Source organism: Aquarana catesbeiana, linkage group LG03, assembly GCF_042186555.1.
Source record: "Aquarana catesbeiana isolate 2022-GZ linkage group LG03, ASM4218655v1, whole genome shotgun sequence".
In the NCBI taxonomy this organism is placed as follows: domain Eukaryota; kingdom Metazoa; phylum Chordata; class Amphibia; order Anura; family Ranidae; genus Aquarana; species Aquarana catesbeiana.
In genome coordinates this window covers 84,767,515-84,787,475 of record NC_133326.1, presented here as the reverse complement: position 1 = coordinate 84,787,475, position 19,961 = coordinate 84,767,515, and the positions used below count along the sequence as shown (strand labels likewise).

Genomic DNA, 19,961 nt, shown 5'->3' with positions numbered 1-19,961 from the left:
TTGTGTTTGCCCTTCGAACAAAAGTCAGAGGTTTTGTCTGCGGAAAATTTGATCGTGTGTACGAGGCTTTAGTATTTACAGGTTGCAGTTCTTCCTCTTGCATCTCTGCTGGAGCTTGTGCCTTTTTTTTTGCAGCGTACTGTCATGTAATTTTCAACTGTCTCACATGAGCTATGCACTCATATTTTAAACACTAGGAAACTGAAGTGGCAAAAGTTGTTCCTAACATTTTTTGGTACAAACAATTCTGGATCATATACAAGAATTAGGGCCTGTTCATACCAGGTGCAGTGGAATGCGCTGGGTAGCCCATGTACATAAAAATATAGCAATCAAAAAAAATTGTGTTGCGCTGTGAATATACTCAAACAAACATGTATAAGAGCTGCACGATTAATCGCTAAAAAATCGCGATTCAACCCCCCCTCACGATCTCTATGCAGCATTTACACAATTCATCCATGTAAGTGCAGAGACGTTCTCTACTAGTTCAGAACTGTCAAAAAAAAAAAAAAAAAAAGCCGGCAAATGTTTTTCAACGTTGTCAGCGCTGGGAGATGACTATAAACAAAGTATCACTTAGTTCTTTTAGATCCAAGGAATGAACTTCGGTCTGTAAACAAGGTCAGTTTAACCACTTAAAGACTAGACCTTTTTTCTGACGCTTGTTGCTTACAAGTTAGAATCAGTATTTTCTGCTAGAAAATTACTTAGAACCTCCAAACATTATCTATATATTTTTTTAGCAGAGACCCTAGAAAATAAAATGGTGGTTGTTGCAATATTTTATGTCATACTGTATTTGCGCAGCGGTCTTTCAAATTCCATTTTTATTGGAAAAAAATATACTTGAATGAATTAAAAAAAAAACTAAACAGTAAAGTTAGCCCAGTTTTTTTGTATAATGTAAAAGATGATGTTACGCAGCGAGAATCGTGATCTTTATTCTAAACAAAAAAAATTGTGATTCTCATTTTAGCCAGACTCGTGCAGCTCTAACATGTATTAAATAATCAAAATCATGTAGTGCTCATACACTGATGAGAATAAAGTGCTGTAAGTGCAAAAAAGAAAATTCATCCATATATACATGTAATGCTGTAAACATGTGCATTTATAAGTAATAATATTCAATAAAGTGCCAAGTAAGGTATACAAATTAAATCATTTTCAATTGCACAGTGCCAGTTATTCTGTGCAAAGCATAAAAAACTTCAAATAATGTTCATCCAAAATGGCAAATCTTCCAATGTGGCATAGAATTGGCAAATGATATAGACAGAGCCATCCCAATTCCAAATACTGCGATGACAAAGATGCTCCATACATGCTTATTACAGTCCAAAAGTGCTCCAAGTGATCCCTTCTCCGTGCTCCACCATATGTAATAATGAATGGACGCTAACCAGATGAGGGGACCCCAAAAGAGGTCTGACCACTGTGGGTATGCAGGTAACACTCCCTTCACAGGACCCGAATGTTAGATGTGTCATCAAACCATTAACCAGGCATGTATTTTAAAAAAGGAACACAATTGCTCATTGCGCGATTTCCCAGCATAAGATATTTATTAAAAGAACAGTATTATACTTACAAGTGAAATTAATACATCAGGCATTCAGAAATGATCACCCTGCGCCCCAGCAGGCGTGCTGATGTCACAGCTATGTCCTCCAACCAGGCGTACATTTCGTCTCAATAGACATTGTCACGGGGCAATGGAGATCTTAAAAGCAATACAATTTTTTTTAATTGCTATATTTTGGTATTGGGATGTGTAATATAGTGAGTGCAGCTGTTTAATAATCATTAATCACTGATTTTAGATCACCACACTCAGCGCAGATTACCATCTTTGTTTAGTTTTATATGTACATAATAATGCTTGACCATAATTTAAAGGATAAGTTCACCTTTTGTTACGTTACACCCATTTTTAGGTTGTAACATGTAACATGTTACTGTTGTAGCAGCCCCCGCAAGACCTGCCTCTCCCCCCATTCCTTGTTGTGACAGTGAGCCAAGGATCTTCTCCCCACACCCGCTGTCACAATTTAAAATAATGTGGCTGTGCGGGGCCCTACCCTCCCGACTGTGTCATTCATTCACAGAGAATGGGAGAACTACAAGTACCAACAGCCTTTGAGCCTGAGATTGGACTCATGATCTGCCGATCGTGGGTGCAATGCTTTGCAGGCTCCTAGTAAAAAAATACATTGTTTACTTGCAAATAATTGGGCATTTATTATTTTTCTACAAAGGTGAACTTATCCTTTAAGAACCAATTCAAATTCTGTACGTTATTATTTTTGGATATGTTCAGATAAGGTTTTACCTGAAATAGAAATATGCTAAATAAAACATACATGAATAGGTATACATAGAATACCCAAAAAGATCATCAGTAGGTCTAATGTGCAGTTACAGAGTGTTTTGCATTGATTTGAGGAAGCAAGGACTATGCAGGCAGCATAAGAGCCTTGTGGTTATAACTCTTTGTTGACAGCACTGGGGTCTTTGGTCCCCTTTTAAGGCATATGGTCACCTTGGTGATTCTACAGATTTTCTCCAGATGCTCCAGTTTTCTCCCCAGTCCAATAACAAACAACTAAGTTAAAAGGTCTTTGATCAAATTTGCCCCTATGTGTATATGAGGATTTACAGGGATTTAGGACTGTGACTGATGTGTATGTTTTGTATGTGTTCTGCTACATCATGGTGCAATATATTTATTAAAAAAACCCTGGCGTAACAAATATAAAGCTTTGCAGGTGGAAATGTGCAATTGAAACTGAAAGGTATAACTCATGTTGGGTTAAAATGGACAGAAATTGCTGTATTGCTAGTAAATTATGAAAATCCTTTCATTCTGCCTTTTGTGATGGATCTTTATAAAGTTTGTGTGGACTTATGCAATGTACAATGATATTAAAGGGTCAGTCCATTTAAAACTGATATTTTAATGCCATTGTTTTGGGACTTGTATATACAGTGAGGGGAAAAAAGTATTTGATCCCCTGCTGATTTTTTACATTTGCCCACTGACAAAGAAATGATTAGTTTATCAGCTGGGACCATAGTCACCAAGAAAACAATTAGTAAAACACTACGTTCCGAACGACTGAAATCCTGCAGCGCCCGCAAGGTCCTCCTGCTCAAGAAAGCACACGTATAGGCCTGTCTGAAGTTTGCTAATGAACATCTGAATGATTCAGAGGAGAACTGGGTGAAAGTGTTGTGGTCAGATGGAACCAAAATCGAGCTTTTTGGCATCAACTCAACTCACCGTGTTTGGAGAAGGAGGAATGCTGCCTATGATCCCAAGAACACCATCCCCACTGTCAAACATAGAGTTGGAAACATTTTGCTTTGGGGGTGTTTTTCTGCTAAGGGGACAGGACAACCTCACTGCATCACAGGAACAATGGACGAGGCCATGTACCATCAAATCTTGGGTGAGAACCTCATTCCCTCAGCCAGGGCATTGAAAATGAGGGGTGGATGGGTATTCCAGCATGACTATGACCCAAAACACATGGCCAAGGCAACAAAGGAGTGGCTCAAGAAAAAGCACAATAAGGTCCTGCAAGAGCCTAGCCAGTCTCCAGACCTTAATCCCATAGAAAATATGTGGAGGTAGCTGAAGGTTCGAGTTACCAAACGTCGGCCTCACAATCTTAATGACTTGGAGAGGATCTGCAAAGAGGGGACAAAATCCATCCTGAGATGTGTGCAAACCTGGTGGCCAACTACAGGAAACGTCTGACCTCTGTGATTGCCAACAAGAGTTTTGCCACCAAGTACTAAGTCATGTTTTGTGAAAGGGGCATATACTTATTTGACTCATTAAAATGCAAATCAAATTATAACTTTTTTTAAATGCCTTTTTCTGGATATTTTTGTTGTTATTCTGTCTCTCACTGTTAAAATAAACCTACCATTAAAATTATAAAATGATAATTTCTTTGTCAGTGGGCAAACGTACAAAATCGGCAGGGGATCACATACCCTTTTCCCTCACTGTATTGGGTTCTCAACTGGCAAGATTTCTTTACTAGCCAGATCCAGGCCTAACAACATATATTATGGGTCCAGCCTCCCAGCTGAATTTGTAGTTGATTTCATGGATTAGGAAGGAGGAATGGGAACACCCCTAGGTAGGCAGGAACAGCTAAAACTTCAAGGTGGATGGAAAAAAAGAGTTGTGAAGAAGCTCTTGCTGTTGGAGTACAGAAAAAAATCAGTGATTATTTCAGCCCACAATACCTCAGATGGAACTGAAATAGTTACTCCTGTACAGACTAACAGTATTGCATAAGGTATGCTTTAAAGTACATTTTACTCAGTTGTCTTTGTGTTCTCTCATTAGATCCCAGAAGAAAATATCATGTAAGGTTACTTGCCTATAACAATTTGGATGAAGGCTATCAAGCAGACCAGACTGTCAGCACTCCTCTTTGTGTCTGTAAGTAAAACAATTAAGTATAAATCTTAGATCTGAAAAAAATATTCAAATACCACTGTTACCTTATGTTCATTTAATCATTCATGTTGCAATTTAAACTATCTAAGGCCAAAACTTTTTTTTTTTTTTTCATTTTGTTTAGAGATGGGCAAGGTTAAAAACACTATTAGGGTTTTTCATCATATTTGTCTTATTAGGGAGACTTCCCTTCACTTCCTGCCCTGTAGACTTAGCAGTTAATGCGTGAATATCTTTCTAATGTGAGGAAATCCCCTCTTAGACAATTGTCACTGGAACTGTCCCCATTGAAAGATTTGCACTCTATTCCTGTTCTGGTGGCAACTCAAATTTTGGATTTAACCTCACTTTTATTCCCTGTTATTTTGACGATCAAGGCAATTAAAGAGAGTAAATCTCCCTAAAGGGGACACAGACTGCAATAAAGACCTGACATTGATTCTATCCAAATCTTAAAGAAAAGTTTGCCTTTGTTTATACACTATATTACCAAAAGTATTGGGGCACCTGCCTTTACATGCACATGAACTTTAATGGTATCCCTGTCTTAGTCTGTAAGGTTCAGTATTGAGTTGGCCCACCCTTTGCAGCTATAACAGCTTCAACTCTTCTGGGAAGGCTGCCCACAAGGTTTAGGAGTGTGTCTATGGGAATGTTTGACCATTCTTCCAGAAGCGCGAATCACAAAAAGTGCTCTGGTCAGGAAGGGGGTAAAATCTTACGGGGCTGGAGCGGTTAAAAGTCAGCAGCTACACTTTTTGTAGCTTCTGATGTTTAATAAACACAAAACCGAGTTGAACTTCGCTTTAAGTAAATTAACTGTATAGCAATGACTGAGGATCAAGAGCAAAATAACTCAATGTTACTGTCATTCTGCTTTCAGGGAATTCCTCGACAGCGATTAACCCCAAGAGCAGAGTCAAATATTTAAATAATAACAGATCACAAATGGCAAACTCTATACAGATTGGTTATCACTTTACTTGAATTGGGCTCTATGAGTCCAGGCAGGAGGAGAGCAGAGGAATGACCCTCACTTATGTCAGACCTCTCTCTTCTGTCCCCTGACACCACAGGCCCACAAACTATAAACACTGCAATTAGTTCAGTGGTCAATGGTCTAACTCCCAAGACAAACTACCCCAGTCATGCATCACATATACCGATCCCTAGATATGTGCACGTGTCAGTATGGCCACAATATGTTTAGTCCCTTTGAAGAAAAAGGCCTTGAGTCTTCGATTAGCCACAGTTGGTGCATTTTGAACTCCTATTGGGTATAGTGTAAGGCCAGTATGTTGGCAGTGTCTATATAACAGGACAGACACTGAGATTGCTTAACAGGGCTTCCATGTGACCCAGGTTTCAGCAAGTGTGGGCAAAGTAATAACAACACTGTCTACATGCAGTGTCTTTGTTTCCTGCAAATGGGCAAGTGTCCGCTCACCAATCCTGCGTTCAGGGCCCAAACGAAATGTCCTGGAACAGGCAGTCTCTTCAGGTAGCCCGACTGGCTACCTAACAACTGTACGCTTCACACTGTCAATGCATCCGCTACAGGACATTGTTCATTCACACACAGAGACCAGCTCGGCCCCAGCCCCCACTCTTTCCTCATTGGCTTACTGGCTGTGATTGACAGCAGCAAGAGCCAATGGCTTCCGCTGCTGTGAGCCAATGAGGCGAGAGAGACCTGGGAGAGCTGCTTCTCTTGTGCACAGTACTGGATCGAGATGCAGCTCAGGTAAGTATATGGGTAGGGCTGGGGGGATCTGCACCCAGAAGATTTTTTACCTTAATGCATAGAATGCATTACAGTAAAAAAAAAGTCTGCAATTAGAACCACTTTAACCACTTGCCGCCAGGAGGATGTCCATGGACGTCCTCCTGGCGGCAAGCTTTAACAACACATTTATGAGTTGTAGGAGCTTCAGTAATTGTAAAAGTATAATTGTTCTTCTTTCTTTTAATACAGCTGTCCCAGATCGCATAGTTCCTCCTCCTCCACCACCTCATCACCTGTATGCAAAAGCCAATAGCTCTTCTACTATCTACCTTTATTGGGGACGGCCAGCATTCTCCTCTGGCCAATCCGTCAACTACACTGTACGTTGTAATCCCGTCGGACTACAGAATGCATCTTTAGTACTCTACCTCCAAACGTACGTACAGTCTTATGGAACTTTGTATCTCTGTAGAAAAATTCATTGACATTTTCACCTTTGAACAAACTCATTAATAGGAAGGTCACCAGTGCAATGAGTTATAAATGAACTATAGCAGGCTGATTTCAACACTGCTTTACCTGAGGGATAGCAGAAGTTGCTTCTATAGAAAATATAATAAGCAATATAATAAGCAATTTTGCTCCAAACACAATTAGAAAAAAAACCTTGCAAAAGCATCTGAATAAACGTTAACAACAATAAAATCAGTATTAACCCAATAGACATAAATGTAATATATTGTAGTTTACCAATCCTTAAATTTCTTGGCTGTATTCGTTTTCTTATTCTAGGGCTGGTTCACATTGGGATTGCACAGGAACATATGCATTCCCATGCAGTGCATTTGAATGGGCTGCAAAAAGCACCAAACCACGCTTAAAGTACTACCACAGTACCAATGCGATTTGGTGCCTGCAAATGCTCTGCATTTTGGGGTGCGGTTAACAATACATTGGCACCCGCATGCAGATTATTAAGGGCAGTGCATTCGAGTGCAACACGTTTTTTTCTTTATTTTCACCTGGTAATCTGGCCAGTAACACTTTTGTCTTAGGGTGTCCCCACTCCGTGTCTGAATGAGCACAGGGAGCCGCAGCTTGGCTCAGGTACCCCATAGCAAACTGCTTGCTGTGGGGGCACACAACAGGAGGGAGGGGCCAGGAGCACAGAAGAGGCACCCAAGAAGAGGAGGATCCGGGCTGCCTTGTGCAAAACGCCTGCACATAGGAGGTAAGTGTAACATGTTTGTTATTTTAAAAAAAACAAGACTTTACAATCACTTTAAGGCCCCTTTCACACGGGACGGATCCGTGTTGATCCGCCCCGTGTTTATCCGCTGCTCAGCGGGGATCGCTCCGCTTTCCCCAGCTGAGCAGGCAGATGACAGGGCGGGACCCGCACACTGTGCAGGGACCGCCCTGTCAGATCTCCGCTCTCCCCTATGGGGGATCGGAGGAACACGGACCGTCTGTCCGTGTTCCTCCGATCCGCTCTGCAGACGGATAGAAAAATAGGATTTTCTTCCGTCCGCAGAATCGGACGAGAGCGGAGCCGGACAACATCGGGTGTTAGCGGATGTACATCCGCTGACACCCGCTATCCCATAGGGATGCATGTATGTCCGTATTTCATCTGAAAACGGATGGATGAAATACGGACATACTGTCCGCATGTGTGAAAGGGGCCTAAGGACTTATAACAACCCTTTTGTTTCTGGAATAAAGGTTGTACATAAATGAATTAAATTTGACCATTGTAAGCACCCCTGTAAGTGTTAAATGGTTTATCCCTACCCTGTAACTGCCACTTTTGCTGGACGGCTTGGTCTGTTAAACAAAGTTGAAAAATAACACTAGCCAGATCACCAGGTGAAAATAAGGGAAAATAAAAATAAAATAAAGGAAAAAGTCTAAAAAAAGAAAACCACTGCAAATTTTCGTATTTGTGTTTAACATCGCTTTGTGTGCTTATCATTAATACTCAACATGAATTCTGTTGCTGATAATTTAAACATAAACAACTAGTTTTTGTGGTGCTTGACACATTAAAGCCATAGACGAGGCGAGATTTGAACCATGTATGGGCAGGCTGATTGTACCCAAGTTGATCGATCGATCAACTTGGATACAACCAGCGTGTCAGATTTTTCTACATACAGTTACTGCCAGTGGTTTTAACCGCTAGCAGTAAGCATTGTATTCTGCCAGCCAGGAATGCTCCCCACGCCTCCCGGTGGAAGAATACGATAGCACAGCAGAAAGCATTGAACGCTTTTTTTTTCCTTCTACCCATGGTGGAAGAAAAGAAAATTGTATCATCTATAGCCAACCTCAGCATTTAATATCTCTAACTGGATTGTTTATAAGGCAGTTAAATTCATATTGTCAGCAATGGCATTTATATACCCTACATCACTGTTTTTGAAGTGAGTAGTATATTTTTTCATAAATATATTTTAGCCCGTTCATCAAACCTGTAAATGGTGGACATTGGACTTGACGGTTAAAGGAGAGGAATTATTTCCTAAAAAAGATCCCAAGGCTCTGTTTTGTACACACAACGTATAAGGAGTAGTTATTGTTAACAGCTATCTAGTAACTACATTTTGAATTATAATAAGTAGGTCTGCCTGAGTTCTGAATACATGATCTGATCTGATCCTAACAGGGTAAAATGACAACTGCCAAGAAATGCATTCTCCTGAATTCAAAGCCAGGAAGATTATCAGTACTGACCAAAGACCTTTTTTTAACTTCTGAAAAACACCACAAACAAATGAACCCCATGGCATTATCATTGCAGAAATAATGGGGTACTTGGGGGACATCACTACGGTCTGCCAAAAAGACAATTCTCACAGTTCTTGCACTTTAAAATCAGATTTGTAACTTTACAATGGTGTATTTGCTAGGTAAAGGTCCTCGGTGAATATTCAGTAAACCACATTTGCCGGCTTATAAAAATTGAGAATAGTAAAGAAAACTCCATTGATGCTTGACCTGCAGAATGAAATTCCCAAATGTTCAAAAAGATTTAATGGTGACAGAGCAGCAAATTGTAAGTGATTGTAAACAATCACCTTGTAAAACAACCCATTCAGTTTAAAATAGAAATGAAATGCAAAACATTTTTGTATAGATAAAAGAAAAAAACAAAACATTATAAATAAATGTTTTCCCTTTTTCACATTTTATATGTTCTCAGCTGCATAAGAGCTGGGGGGAGAAAAAGGAGGAGCAGCACACTGAGATTCCCAGTGAATGGCTGTGCAGCCGGGGGCGTGTCAGGACGTGTCTGATCAATGGAGGAGAGCAGGCTGGGTTCCCAGCATAGCTGAGGGAATGACCACTGTGTGCTGTCCTGCTTAGTGTGGTCAGTTTTTAATAGGAAAGCAAGGAGACTAGCAGGAACACCAGGGATTTCACACAAAGGAAGTAATACAAAGAGAACAGTATACTTTCTCATACAAGTACATAGTACAGCAGGCACATATCATACAAGTACATGGTACAGCAGGCACACATCATACAAGTACATGGTACAGCAGGCACATATCATACAAGTACATGGTACAGCAGGCACATATCATACAAGTACATGGTACAGCAGGCACATATCATACAAGTACATGGTACAGCAGGCACATATTATACAAGTACATGGTACAGCAGGCACATATCATACAAGTACATGGTACAGCAGGCACACATCATACAAGTACATGGTACAGCAGGCACATATCATACAAGTACATGGTACAGCAGGCACACATCATACAAGTACATGGTACAGCAGGCACATATCATACAAGTACATGGTACAGCAGGCACACATCATACAAGTACATGGTACAGCAGGCACACATCATACAAGTACATGGTACAGCAGGCACACATCATACAAGTACATGGTACAGCAGGCACATATCATACAAGTACATGGTACAGCAGGCACACATCATACGAGTACATGGTACAGCAGGCACACATCATACAAGTACATGGTACAGCAGGCACATATCATACAAGTACACGGTACAGCAGGCACATATCATACAAGTACATGGTACAGCAGGCACACATCATACGAGTACATGGTACAGCAGGCACACATCATACAAGTACATGGTACAGCAGGCACATATCATACAAGTACACGGTACAGCAGGCACATATCATACAAGTACATGGTACAGCAGGCACATATCATACAAGTACATGGTACAGCAGGCACATATCATACAAGTACATGGTACAGCAGGCACACATCATACAAGTACATGGTACAGCAGGCACATATCAGGAATATGAAATGTTGGGGTAACAAATGATTTAAATCTGCACCTATGTAGTGCTGAATAATCATATGTGGACTGTACTAGTAGTATTATCATTTGGAATTTGTATTAATTTTTTCAATCCCAGTTGAGCCTGACAATATAAATCCTTCCATGACATCAAATGACAGTGCTCTGTATTGTATTATATGCATCTCTGCAGGACAGAACCTCATATTTTAGTTCAAGACCTTGAAGGGAATACTAGGTATGAATTTGCTGTACGGTTGCATGTGGACCAGTTGTCGAGTCCCTGGAGCCCTGTGGTTTACCATTCTACCCTCCCAGAAGGTAAGAATTATCAAAGCTGTTTACTTTTACAGTGTATTGAATGCTAATAGTCCCTCAGGTACTGTACACCAGGGTGCAGCATAAGCTCAGGACAGTTATTGTGAACGGTAGTGTAGCCCATAGGGCTTCGTGTGATGTGTTGATCAGCATGCTGACTTGTGTAGGCGAGGGTGATGCTCTCACATTTGATGTATTCATAACTAGGATTCACGCTGTGTAGCTTTGAATGCTAATACACTGACACAGACAGTGTGTTTTTTGTGGCCTGTGTAAGTAGAATCTAAAACCTATTGTAATATGATGATACAGTATAACTCAGTATAATAAATGTATAATAGTTATATAATGCATGCTATTAGTGAAAGCCTTGCACACACAGGTCAAAATCGACCAGCTCAGCAGGAATCAGCTGACTTTTGGCCCATGTATACAGCTGTCTGTTCTACAAAAAACGGTCTTGCAACTGGCTTCTGTTGTACGGGCATACTGGAAAACCAGCATCCGACTCACATGCGTGTTCTGGCGGATGGGGGAACAGCCCCCCTGTCAGAACGAAGGCACATACAGGGATTAATTCACCAAGAGTTATATTACTCCTAAATTCTGAGATAAAATAATAATAGATTTTTTCACACTTTTTTCGAATTCAAAAAAAAAAAAAACAATACTAAAATAAAGCATGAATTATTTCATCAAAATGTGAGGTATTTTACTTATAAAACCATGTGGTATTTTACCTCATGACATGATATTGCATGGATACAGTGGAGAAGGATTAGAAGCCCTTCAGGTTTTATTGCTAATAAAGCTGCACGATTCTGGATAAAATGAGAATCACTATTTTTTTGCTTAGAATAAAGATCACGATTCTCGCAGCGTAACATCATCTTTCACATTATACAAAAACATTGGGCTAACTTTACTGTTTTTTTTTTTTTATTCATTAAAGTGTATTTTTTCCCCCAAAAATTGCGTTTGAAAGACCGCTGCGCAAATACCGTGTGACATAAAATATTGCAACGACCACCATTTTATTCTCTAGGGTTTCTGCTAAAAAAAAATATATAATGTTTGGGGGCTCTAAGTAATTTTCTATCAAAAAATACTGATTTTAACTTGTAAGCAACACGTGTCAGAAAAAGGCTTATGCCCCGTACACACGGTCGGATTTTCCGACGGAAAATGTGTGATAGGACCTTGTTGTCGGAAATTCCGACCGTGTGTGGGCTCCATCACACATTTTCCATCGGATTTTCCGACACACAAAGTTTGAGAGCAGGATATAAAATTTTCCGACAACAAAACCCGTTGTCGGAAATTCCGATCGTGTGTACACAAATCCGACGGACAAAGTGCCACGCATGCTCAGAATAAATAAAGAGATGAAAGCTATTGGCCACTGCCCCGTTTATAGTCCCGACGTACGTGTTTTACGTCACCGCGTTTAGAACGATCGGATTTTCCGACAACTTTGTGTGACCGTGTGTATGCAAGACAAGTTTGAGCCGTCGGAAAAAATCCTAGGATTTTGTTGTCGGAATGTCCGAACAAAGTCCGACCGTGTGTACGGGGCATAAGTCTTTAAGTGGTTACACTGCCCTCATTTACAGACCGAAGTTCATCTCTTTGATCTATTCTAAAAGAACTAAATGTTACAATGTTTATAGTTATCACCTTATAAGCGATGTTGTAATAAAACTGGGCAGGCTGAAATCGCGCAGCTCTACTGTAGACGTATACCAACTCATTAAGTCAGTGCAGTCCCCTTTCTCATCTGCCCCACCACTGTCCCCCCTGCTCTTCTATCCCATCTCTGTTCCCTCTGCTCTTCTCCCCCACCGCTGTAACCCCTGCTCATCTGTCCCACCAATGTACCTCCTTTGTCCTCTTCCCCGCCACTGAAACCCCCTGAACATCTTCCCCACCTCTGTACCCCCCTGCTCTTCTGCGCCACCTCTGTACCCCCTACTTATCTGTCCCACTAATGCACCTCCCTTTCACATCTGCCCCAACATGAAACCCCTCCTGCTTATCCTTTCCACCACTGTAACCCCCTTCTCATCTGGCACAACACTGAACCCCCTGCTAATCTTGCCCTATCACTGTACTGTACTCTTCTGTCTCACCGCTGAACCCCCTTCTCTTCTCTCCCACCATTGTACCTCCTGCACTTCTGCCCAACCACTGTACCCCCCTGAACACCTTCCCCGCTGCTGTACCCCCGTTCTTCTGTCCCGCCGCTGAACCCCCTTCTTATCGCTCCCACCACTGTAACCCCCTTTCTCATCTGCCCCATCACTTTACCTCTTGCACATCTGTCCTGCCTCTGTACTCCCCTGCTCTTCTGCCCCACACCGCTGTAACCCCCTGCTCATCTGTCCCACCAATGTACCTCCTTTCTCCTCTGCTCTGCCACTGTACCCCCCTGCACAACTGCCCCACCTTTGTACCCCCCTGCTCTTCTGCTCCACCAGTGTAACCCCCTTCTCATCTGGCTCATCACTGTAACCCTCTTGCTCTTCTGTAACCCTCTTGCTCTTCTGCTCCACCAGTGTAACCCCCTTCTCATCTGGCTCATCACTGTAACCCTCTTGCTCTTCTGTCCCACCGCTGAACCCCCTTCTCATCTCTTCCACTACTGTACCCCCTGCACATCTGCCCCACCTTCGTACCCTCCTGCTCTTCCGTCTCACCGCTAAACCCCACCTGCTCATCTGCCCCACAGCTGTACCCTCCTACTCATTTGCTTCACTGCTGTACCCTCTTCTCATCTATGATATATGCACGATATGCAGAGTGCTGCAAGGAAGCAAAGATGAGATACATCTACCTGTCGTGGCAAACTCATCCCCGCTGATCCACCCCTTGCATCCAGCCCACGTGCTTGTATGTAATGTCACATACAAGCGCCTAGAATGGATACGCACTGATGAGCTCAGGTCAGGGGCATTTTCCGAAAGCAGTGGGCCTGTGTGCAAGATTGGGCCCGCCGCAGCAAAATTGGGTGTAATTTTCATTGTGCTGAATACTGGCTGTGGCTTAAAGGGGCACAGAGTGCAGGAGTTCAGTAGTGACGCAAAGTTCAAGGGTCAGGTGTAAGTTCAGAGGTTGGGAGTAGGTGATGTAGAGGTTGTTAGTAGTAGATGATGCAGAGATGAGGGGTCAGAAGTAAGTGACACATACACACAAACACACATATATATAGATTTTTTTTTCAACAAAGTTCCCAGAATCTTAACAGCAATTCCACAAACTGTCACCTGATTGTGATTTTCTCAATCACAGTGATATCCCTTTGAGATTGGTAGTGGCAACCAAGTCAGTAATCTTCCTCCAGATGGTGGGTGGGGCTAGCAGAACTGTGATTGGCTTTTGCGGTGGCAGTCCTCCCCCCCCCAGCAGAACTGCACCCAATTTCTTCCCCATCACAAAAGTTGACGATTGTAGCTACAACAAAGTTAGACAACCAATCAATGTTTCCCATTGTTTACAATGTGTGGGGGCGCAGTGCCTTCCCCCCAGTGCAGGTGCGGTGTGGGGAATTGTGAGATTGGAATACATTAGTGTCTCACTGACACTTCCCTAAACTGCTCTGCTGTTGGAGAGGGAGTCGAGTGCCGGCAAAAGAGGCTTCGCGTGCAGCTTGCGGCATCGGTGTCAGGGGTTGCCTACCTCTGGGATAGAGAGAGTGAATCTCCCTGCCTGGGGCTCAGACAGCAATAACGATCTGACAGAGGTGCTAATCAATCTCCACTTCACCCAAAACTAAGAAAAAAGTTTTGCCTTTAGTTATACTTTAAGTAAAACAGCCTCAATGATTCTGTGTTTTTGCATATTTAAGTTTCTATGCATTACTGTTGAGAAACTGATCCAAAAAGGTAGAGACTCCTTCAAATTGGCTGTTAGATTTTAACATTCCCTAAATAATTCATGCCTGGACCACCAACTTATTTAAAGTGATTATAAAGGTTCATTTCTTTTTTCTTCTTAAAATAACAAACATGTTATACTTACCTGCTCTGTACAAGGGTTTTGCACAGAGCAGCCCCAATCCTCCATTTCTGGGGCCCCACAGAGGCGCTCCTGGCTCCTCCTCTTCATCGAGTGCCCCCAGGGAGAGCCGCTTTCCATGGGCGCATTTATGAGTCCTGCTGCTGCGTCCAATGACATAGACAGCAGGACTCGGCCCCGCCCCCGGCTCATGTGTCACTGGATTTGATTGACAGCAGTGGTAGCCAATGGCTATCTATCCAATGAGGACTTGAGACAATGGCTGGAGCTGCTGGGCTCGTTCTCGTCGCTGGAACGATCAAGTTCAGGTAAGAAAAAGGGGGGCTCTGGGGGGCAGCTGCAGCACAGAAGGTTTTTCACCTTAATGCATAGTATGCATTAAGGTGAAAAACCTTGAGACTTTAAAACTCCTTTAACTCATGCATTTATTTAATTATTTCCTTATTCAATTGACTTTAACGCTGTTTTTATGAGTTATTTACCTCATGTTTTTGGTTTGTGAGGTAAATAACTCACAAGGTGATAGTGAATTGACATTTTCAGCATCTCATGAGATAATTGGAGAAAATGGGTCACCTGATTTAATTATCCCATGAGATATTGTTTAATGAATTGAGCCCACAGAGAGGGTAAACCTTCCCTGCGGGGGGACGCAGCAACAAAACCTTTACATAGGTGATAGCACTTCTGTAATGTCATCTAAAGCCCAAAAAAAAGTATTAGCTATACATGGCCAATTCGTAGTATTATTATTATTATTATAATACAGGATTTATATAGCGCCAACAGTTTACGTAGCGCTTTACAACTTGAGGGTAGACAGTACAAATACAATACACTTTGATACAGTAGGAATCAGAGGGCCCTGCTCCATAGAGCTTACAATGGACCATTACACTTTAATATCTGTATAAGCTTTGTAACATATTCAGGTAATTATTGTGAAAGTCACGTAAATCATAATTCTTCAGTGAAGGTAAAACATCTTTATGGGGATCCCTTCAGGAAACATGCCATTTTTAACAAAAACGTGGGTTCTCTAAAGAATGATATATCATGTGGAAAAAGCATGCTGCACATCATCTCAGGTGCTCTGACCTGTGCAAAATGAATGTTACATCCAAAGCATCTGCAAAACGATTTCATCTGTTCGGGAAAATGAGTATATTGTGATGAAAAATGCAGGTTATTAGTATTGCCTTCCTCTTTGTTTTACTAATAACACCTTTGAATATTGCTGTCTTGATGCAGCCCCCAGAAGCCCACCAGTAGGTGTGAAGGTGACATTGATTGAGGAAAACACAGCTTTGGTCTCTTGGAAACCCCCTGAGGATATGGATTCATCTGTCACCCGATACACAATATTCTATGCATCCAGTAAAGACAGTGCTGCTGGCAAGTGGCAGAATATACATCGCGATGGTAATATACCGGCTTGATTTTGGGCTGAAATTTTGTAACATTTTTGGTGTTGTTTGTTTTCAAGGCCTTTTTGTGTTTTTAGTATTGTCTATATCTATTAGTATGATTTTCTTAATGTCTGTGGGGTAATTCATTACAGTAGCACTGCTGTTTAATGATTACTTCCAATAATTTATGACTGGTGAATTAGCAGTAGTAGAGTCTTGTACCATATTGAATAATGCAGAAGGATTGGCGTTTAAGTGATTCCCTTTGACTAATTTTAAGGACCCTTTAACACATGAACAGATCCCTTGCTAAATTGGAGCCAAATGGAATGAGTGTTACTTTTGTGACATCTGTTCACTTTTTTTCCTAACAGAGCTTAGAGGAAAACAGAAGTGCAGTTCGTTCTGCAATCCTGTGACCTGTTTTTAGCCGACAGCAGGCTAAAGTCCTCTGTCGGTTGACATCACTCAGCTGGTACAGGCTTTGGATCGATCCCGACTTTACAGTCAGGATCCACCCAGATGCCTGGCCTGGCAACTGGCTCAGCCTCTCAGCAAGCCGCTAGGAGACTGAGCCAGCTGCTCCCATCCCTTTACAACCCAGCGTTCCAGTGAGCACTGGAGGGACAGAGCAGAGAGCTGGTGACTGACAGTCACCACTCTCTGTTCAGAGTGGAGGGGAGAATTGAGCGATCATCAGTGTTTGATTGCTCAGTTTTCAGTGCAGCAGCGGTGGGCGACAAATGCTGCATCCACCTAAGTGAGTATAAGATTTTTATTTTTTTTCTAGAAACTGATACTTTTCCTTTGCCACACCCATGTTAGGTCTATGGGCATGTAGATGTTAATAAACATGCCCCCATTTACATCCCTATACCTTCAATTTGCCATGTGTTTGTCAAATATACCGGACAAGGACGCAATCCTTTTTTTTTGGATCTAAACAGATGTGCATCCATTTACATCCACCTGTATATAGACTAACATTGAGTTTCCATTCAGATCCATCTGAAAAACAGCTACAGTATATCTCATTGGAATGGTTGTGTGAACAGGGTCTTAGGGAGACATGTGGGATTTAAAAAAAAACAAACAAACATACATACATACATATTCAACTCCCAGCTGCAGTATCGGTCTGATGCTACAGCTCTCCCCTGCCGACTCTAAGCCTGAGAACTGAGAATTCACATCACGGCTGATTGCTCATTCCGCTCCTCACCGCTCTCTGCTCTGCCCCTTCAGTGCTCACTGGAGTGCCAGGCTGTGGAGAAGGCATGGGCAGCTGGCTATGGCTCTCAGCCATGCACTAAGAGTCTGAGCCAGCTACTGGTCAGGCACCTGGGTGGATCCCAACATTATTGTCAGAATCCTTCCAGAGCCAGGACATTAGCCTACAACAGGCTTTAGCAAAAACGCACTCCTGTGACCCGAAAGAGAAGTATGATCATAAAAGCTTTGGCCGTATTTCTCTTTTAGCTATTGAGGTTGTAAGTTTTCTGCATCACTAGATTACTTCTTCCTTTATACAATTCATAAAATATATTGATGAATTAGTAAAGATACGTCTCATTCAGAGAAGTTTAGCTTACTGGGATGTTTTTGACACCAGTTAGTAAATAATATGTTTGGCCTCACTGGAAAGTATTTAAAAGTTGTTAATGTTGAAACATTGAATTAATTAATGAGTTAATAGACTGGCACTGACCAAAACACCCTGGAGGCTCCTGCAGATGTTTCTTTTTTTTTCATGTAGAGGTTATGCATGGGAAGCCTTGGATCTAACTTCCCCTTGAAAGTCAATCAGACTCACAGTCTCTAGCAGTCTCTATAGCTGTATTTTGATCAGTGTTTTATAGTCTGAAAGTCTGTGAAGTATCCAAACCCCATGACAGCTTTATAACGCACAGGCACATTATAGCAAAGGTTATGTCACAAAGGACAAGACACAGCTGCTGCTGAGAATGCTCTGCTCACCTAACACTTCATAACACAATTTGAGTAGCGCTATGGACAGTTCTCGCTTTATGACGTTTTCCGTTACTCCTTTGATTACTACAGGCTGCACAAAAAGCATGACTCTGGAGGTCACCGTTTAAAAGCCTTGTGCATTGCAGTCAGAGAATGAAGCCCTTGAATCATCAAATAGCTTTATCTCTGTTAACTGCAGCATTATGCACGACAACCACTTTTCTGTACTTGGTTCTTTCTCTAATAGGTTATTCTGGCCATACACAGAAATTTCCATGCAAGTTCTGCCAACCCTAAAGTAAAACTAAACTGCATCTGACTTTTCAAATTGAAAATGCTATTGAATTCATTTTTAATATTCAAGCAAACTCACTCATTGATTCATGTCTCCATGCTTTATTTTGTTGAGAAATCACTTTGGAAAACATCCCTCTAGCATTTCTAGCTGCAGCCATCTTAAGCGAGGGCAAATGATTCATGTAGCATTTACTTCTTGGATCCATCTGCCCTTAGCTCAGGTACACATGCAGGAGGGTGTGCTTAGCTGAGAAAGCCCCTCCTCCCCTCCTGAAGACTCCTGGGAGGAATGACATTTTGGCCAAGGCCAAAAATCAGGAAGCAACTGAAGAAAAGTAAAAAAAAAAAGGTTAAAGTGTTACTAAACCCAGGCCACTGCATTCACTATATCTGGTCTCCCACAGTACACAGAATATGGAAATGCAATTATTTAGTAAATATAAACTGCGAAATACCTTTTCTCATCAGCAGTATATAGCAGTCTTGCGACTTCTATTAGTTTTCATACTGCACTGAGCTGTCCTATAAGGCTGCAGGGCTCCAGACCCTCTGTCTGGACAGTGCTGTTTGGCCCTGTGCTGATCACATGTACTCTCCCAAGGGAAAAAAAAACCTCTCTAGCCATACACACCAAACTGAGCATGTGCGGCCTGACTCCAAAGACTCGAACATGTTTTGGAGTCAGTGGAAGAAGAGGAGGATCTGTGCATATAAGATCAAGCAGCCTTTTTACACAATGCAGAGGATTAACCCCTTAGCTTCCACAGTGAGTATAACCAGCATGGTTTACTACATGTACAGACTGATTTTACTGTTGTGGGTTTAGTAACACTTTAAGGGTACATTCACACAGTTACAGCTCAACAGCCGGTGTGTGTCACAGTGAATGCAGGGCTGATGTGCCAAACCTGGCGCATTGCACTGTTCACTTGTTATTTTTTTTTTCTTAATAAACTTTATTGAAATGTCACACAGTGACATTTCATAAAGCTCTATCAGCCAGCACGTGGTGACTTCTCTGGAAAAAAAGTACTGCACACAGCCAGCACATGGTGACTTTTCTGGAAAAAGTATTGCATGCAGAACTTTTTTTAGAGCACACTGGCTGCACGACATTGTGCCTCGTCTTGAGGCGGGGGGTACCTGGTGTGAAAGCACCCTAAAACAATTAAATATAAAATACCTTTCTATCTATTTTCTAAGGTTAGTATAGCACAGTCACTAAGGCCAGGTTCACATATGTGCGAATTGGATGAAGTTGTAACCGCATCCAATTCGCAGGACATGTGAATGTGACCGGCTCTCAATAGAGCTGGGTTAACACATGTCCGGGACAGCCATGGTGCAGTTCCCAAGGTTTTTAGGTGAACAGAAACGCATCGGACCCCAGGCTGCAAACCATATGTGAACACAGCCTAATTTTTTGAGCAGGCTTT

The 19,961-nt window shown here is 41.9% G+C and overlaps 1 protein-coding gene across 1 annotated transcript in view; it reads left to right on the top strand.

The window, feature by feature from the left end:
* Positions 1 to 19,961, top strand: part of PRTG (protogenin) — a 216,754-nt gene that overhangs the window by 173,584 nt on the left and 23,209 nt on the right. The window contains exons 12-15 of the mRNA XM_073618768.1: positions 4,370 to 4,465; positions 6,459 to 6,645; positions 10,710 to 10,837; positions 16,100 to 16,270. Coding sequence (XP_073474869.1) covers positions 4,370 to 4,465; positions 6,459 to 6,645; positions 10,710 to 10,837; positions 16,100 to 16,270 — 582 coding nt within the window. The remainder of the gene's footprint in view (positions 1 to 4,369; positions 4,466 to 6,458; positions 6,646 to 10,709; positions 10,838 to 16,099; positions 16,271 to 19,961) is intronic.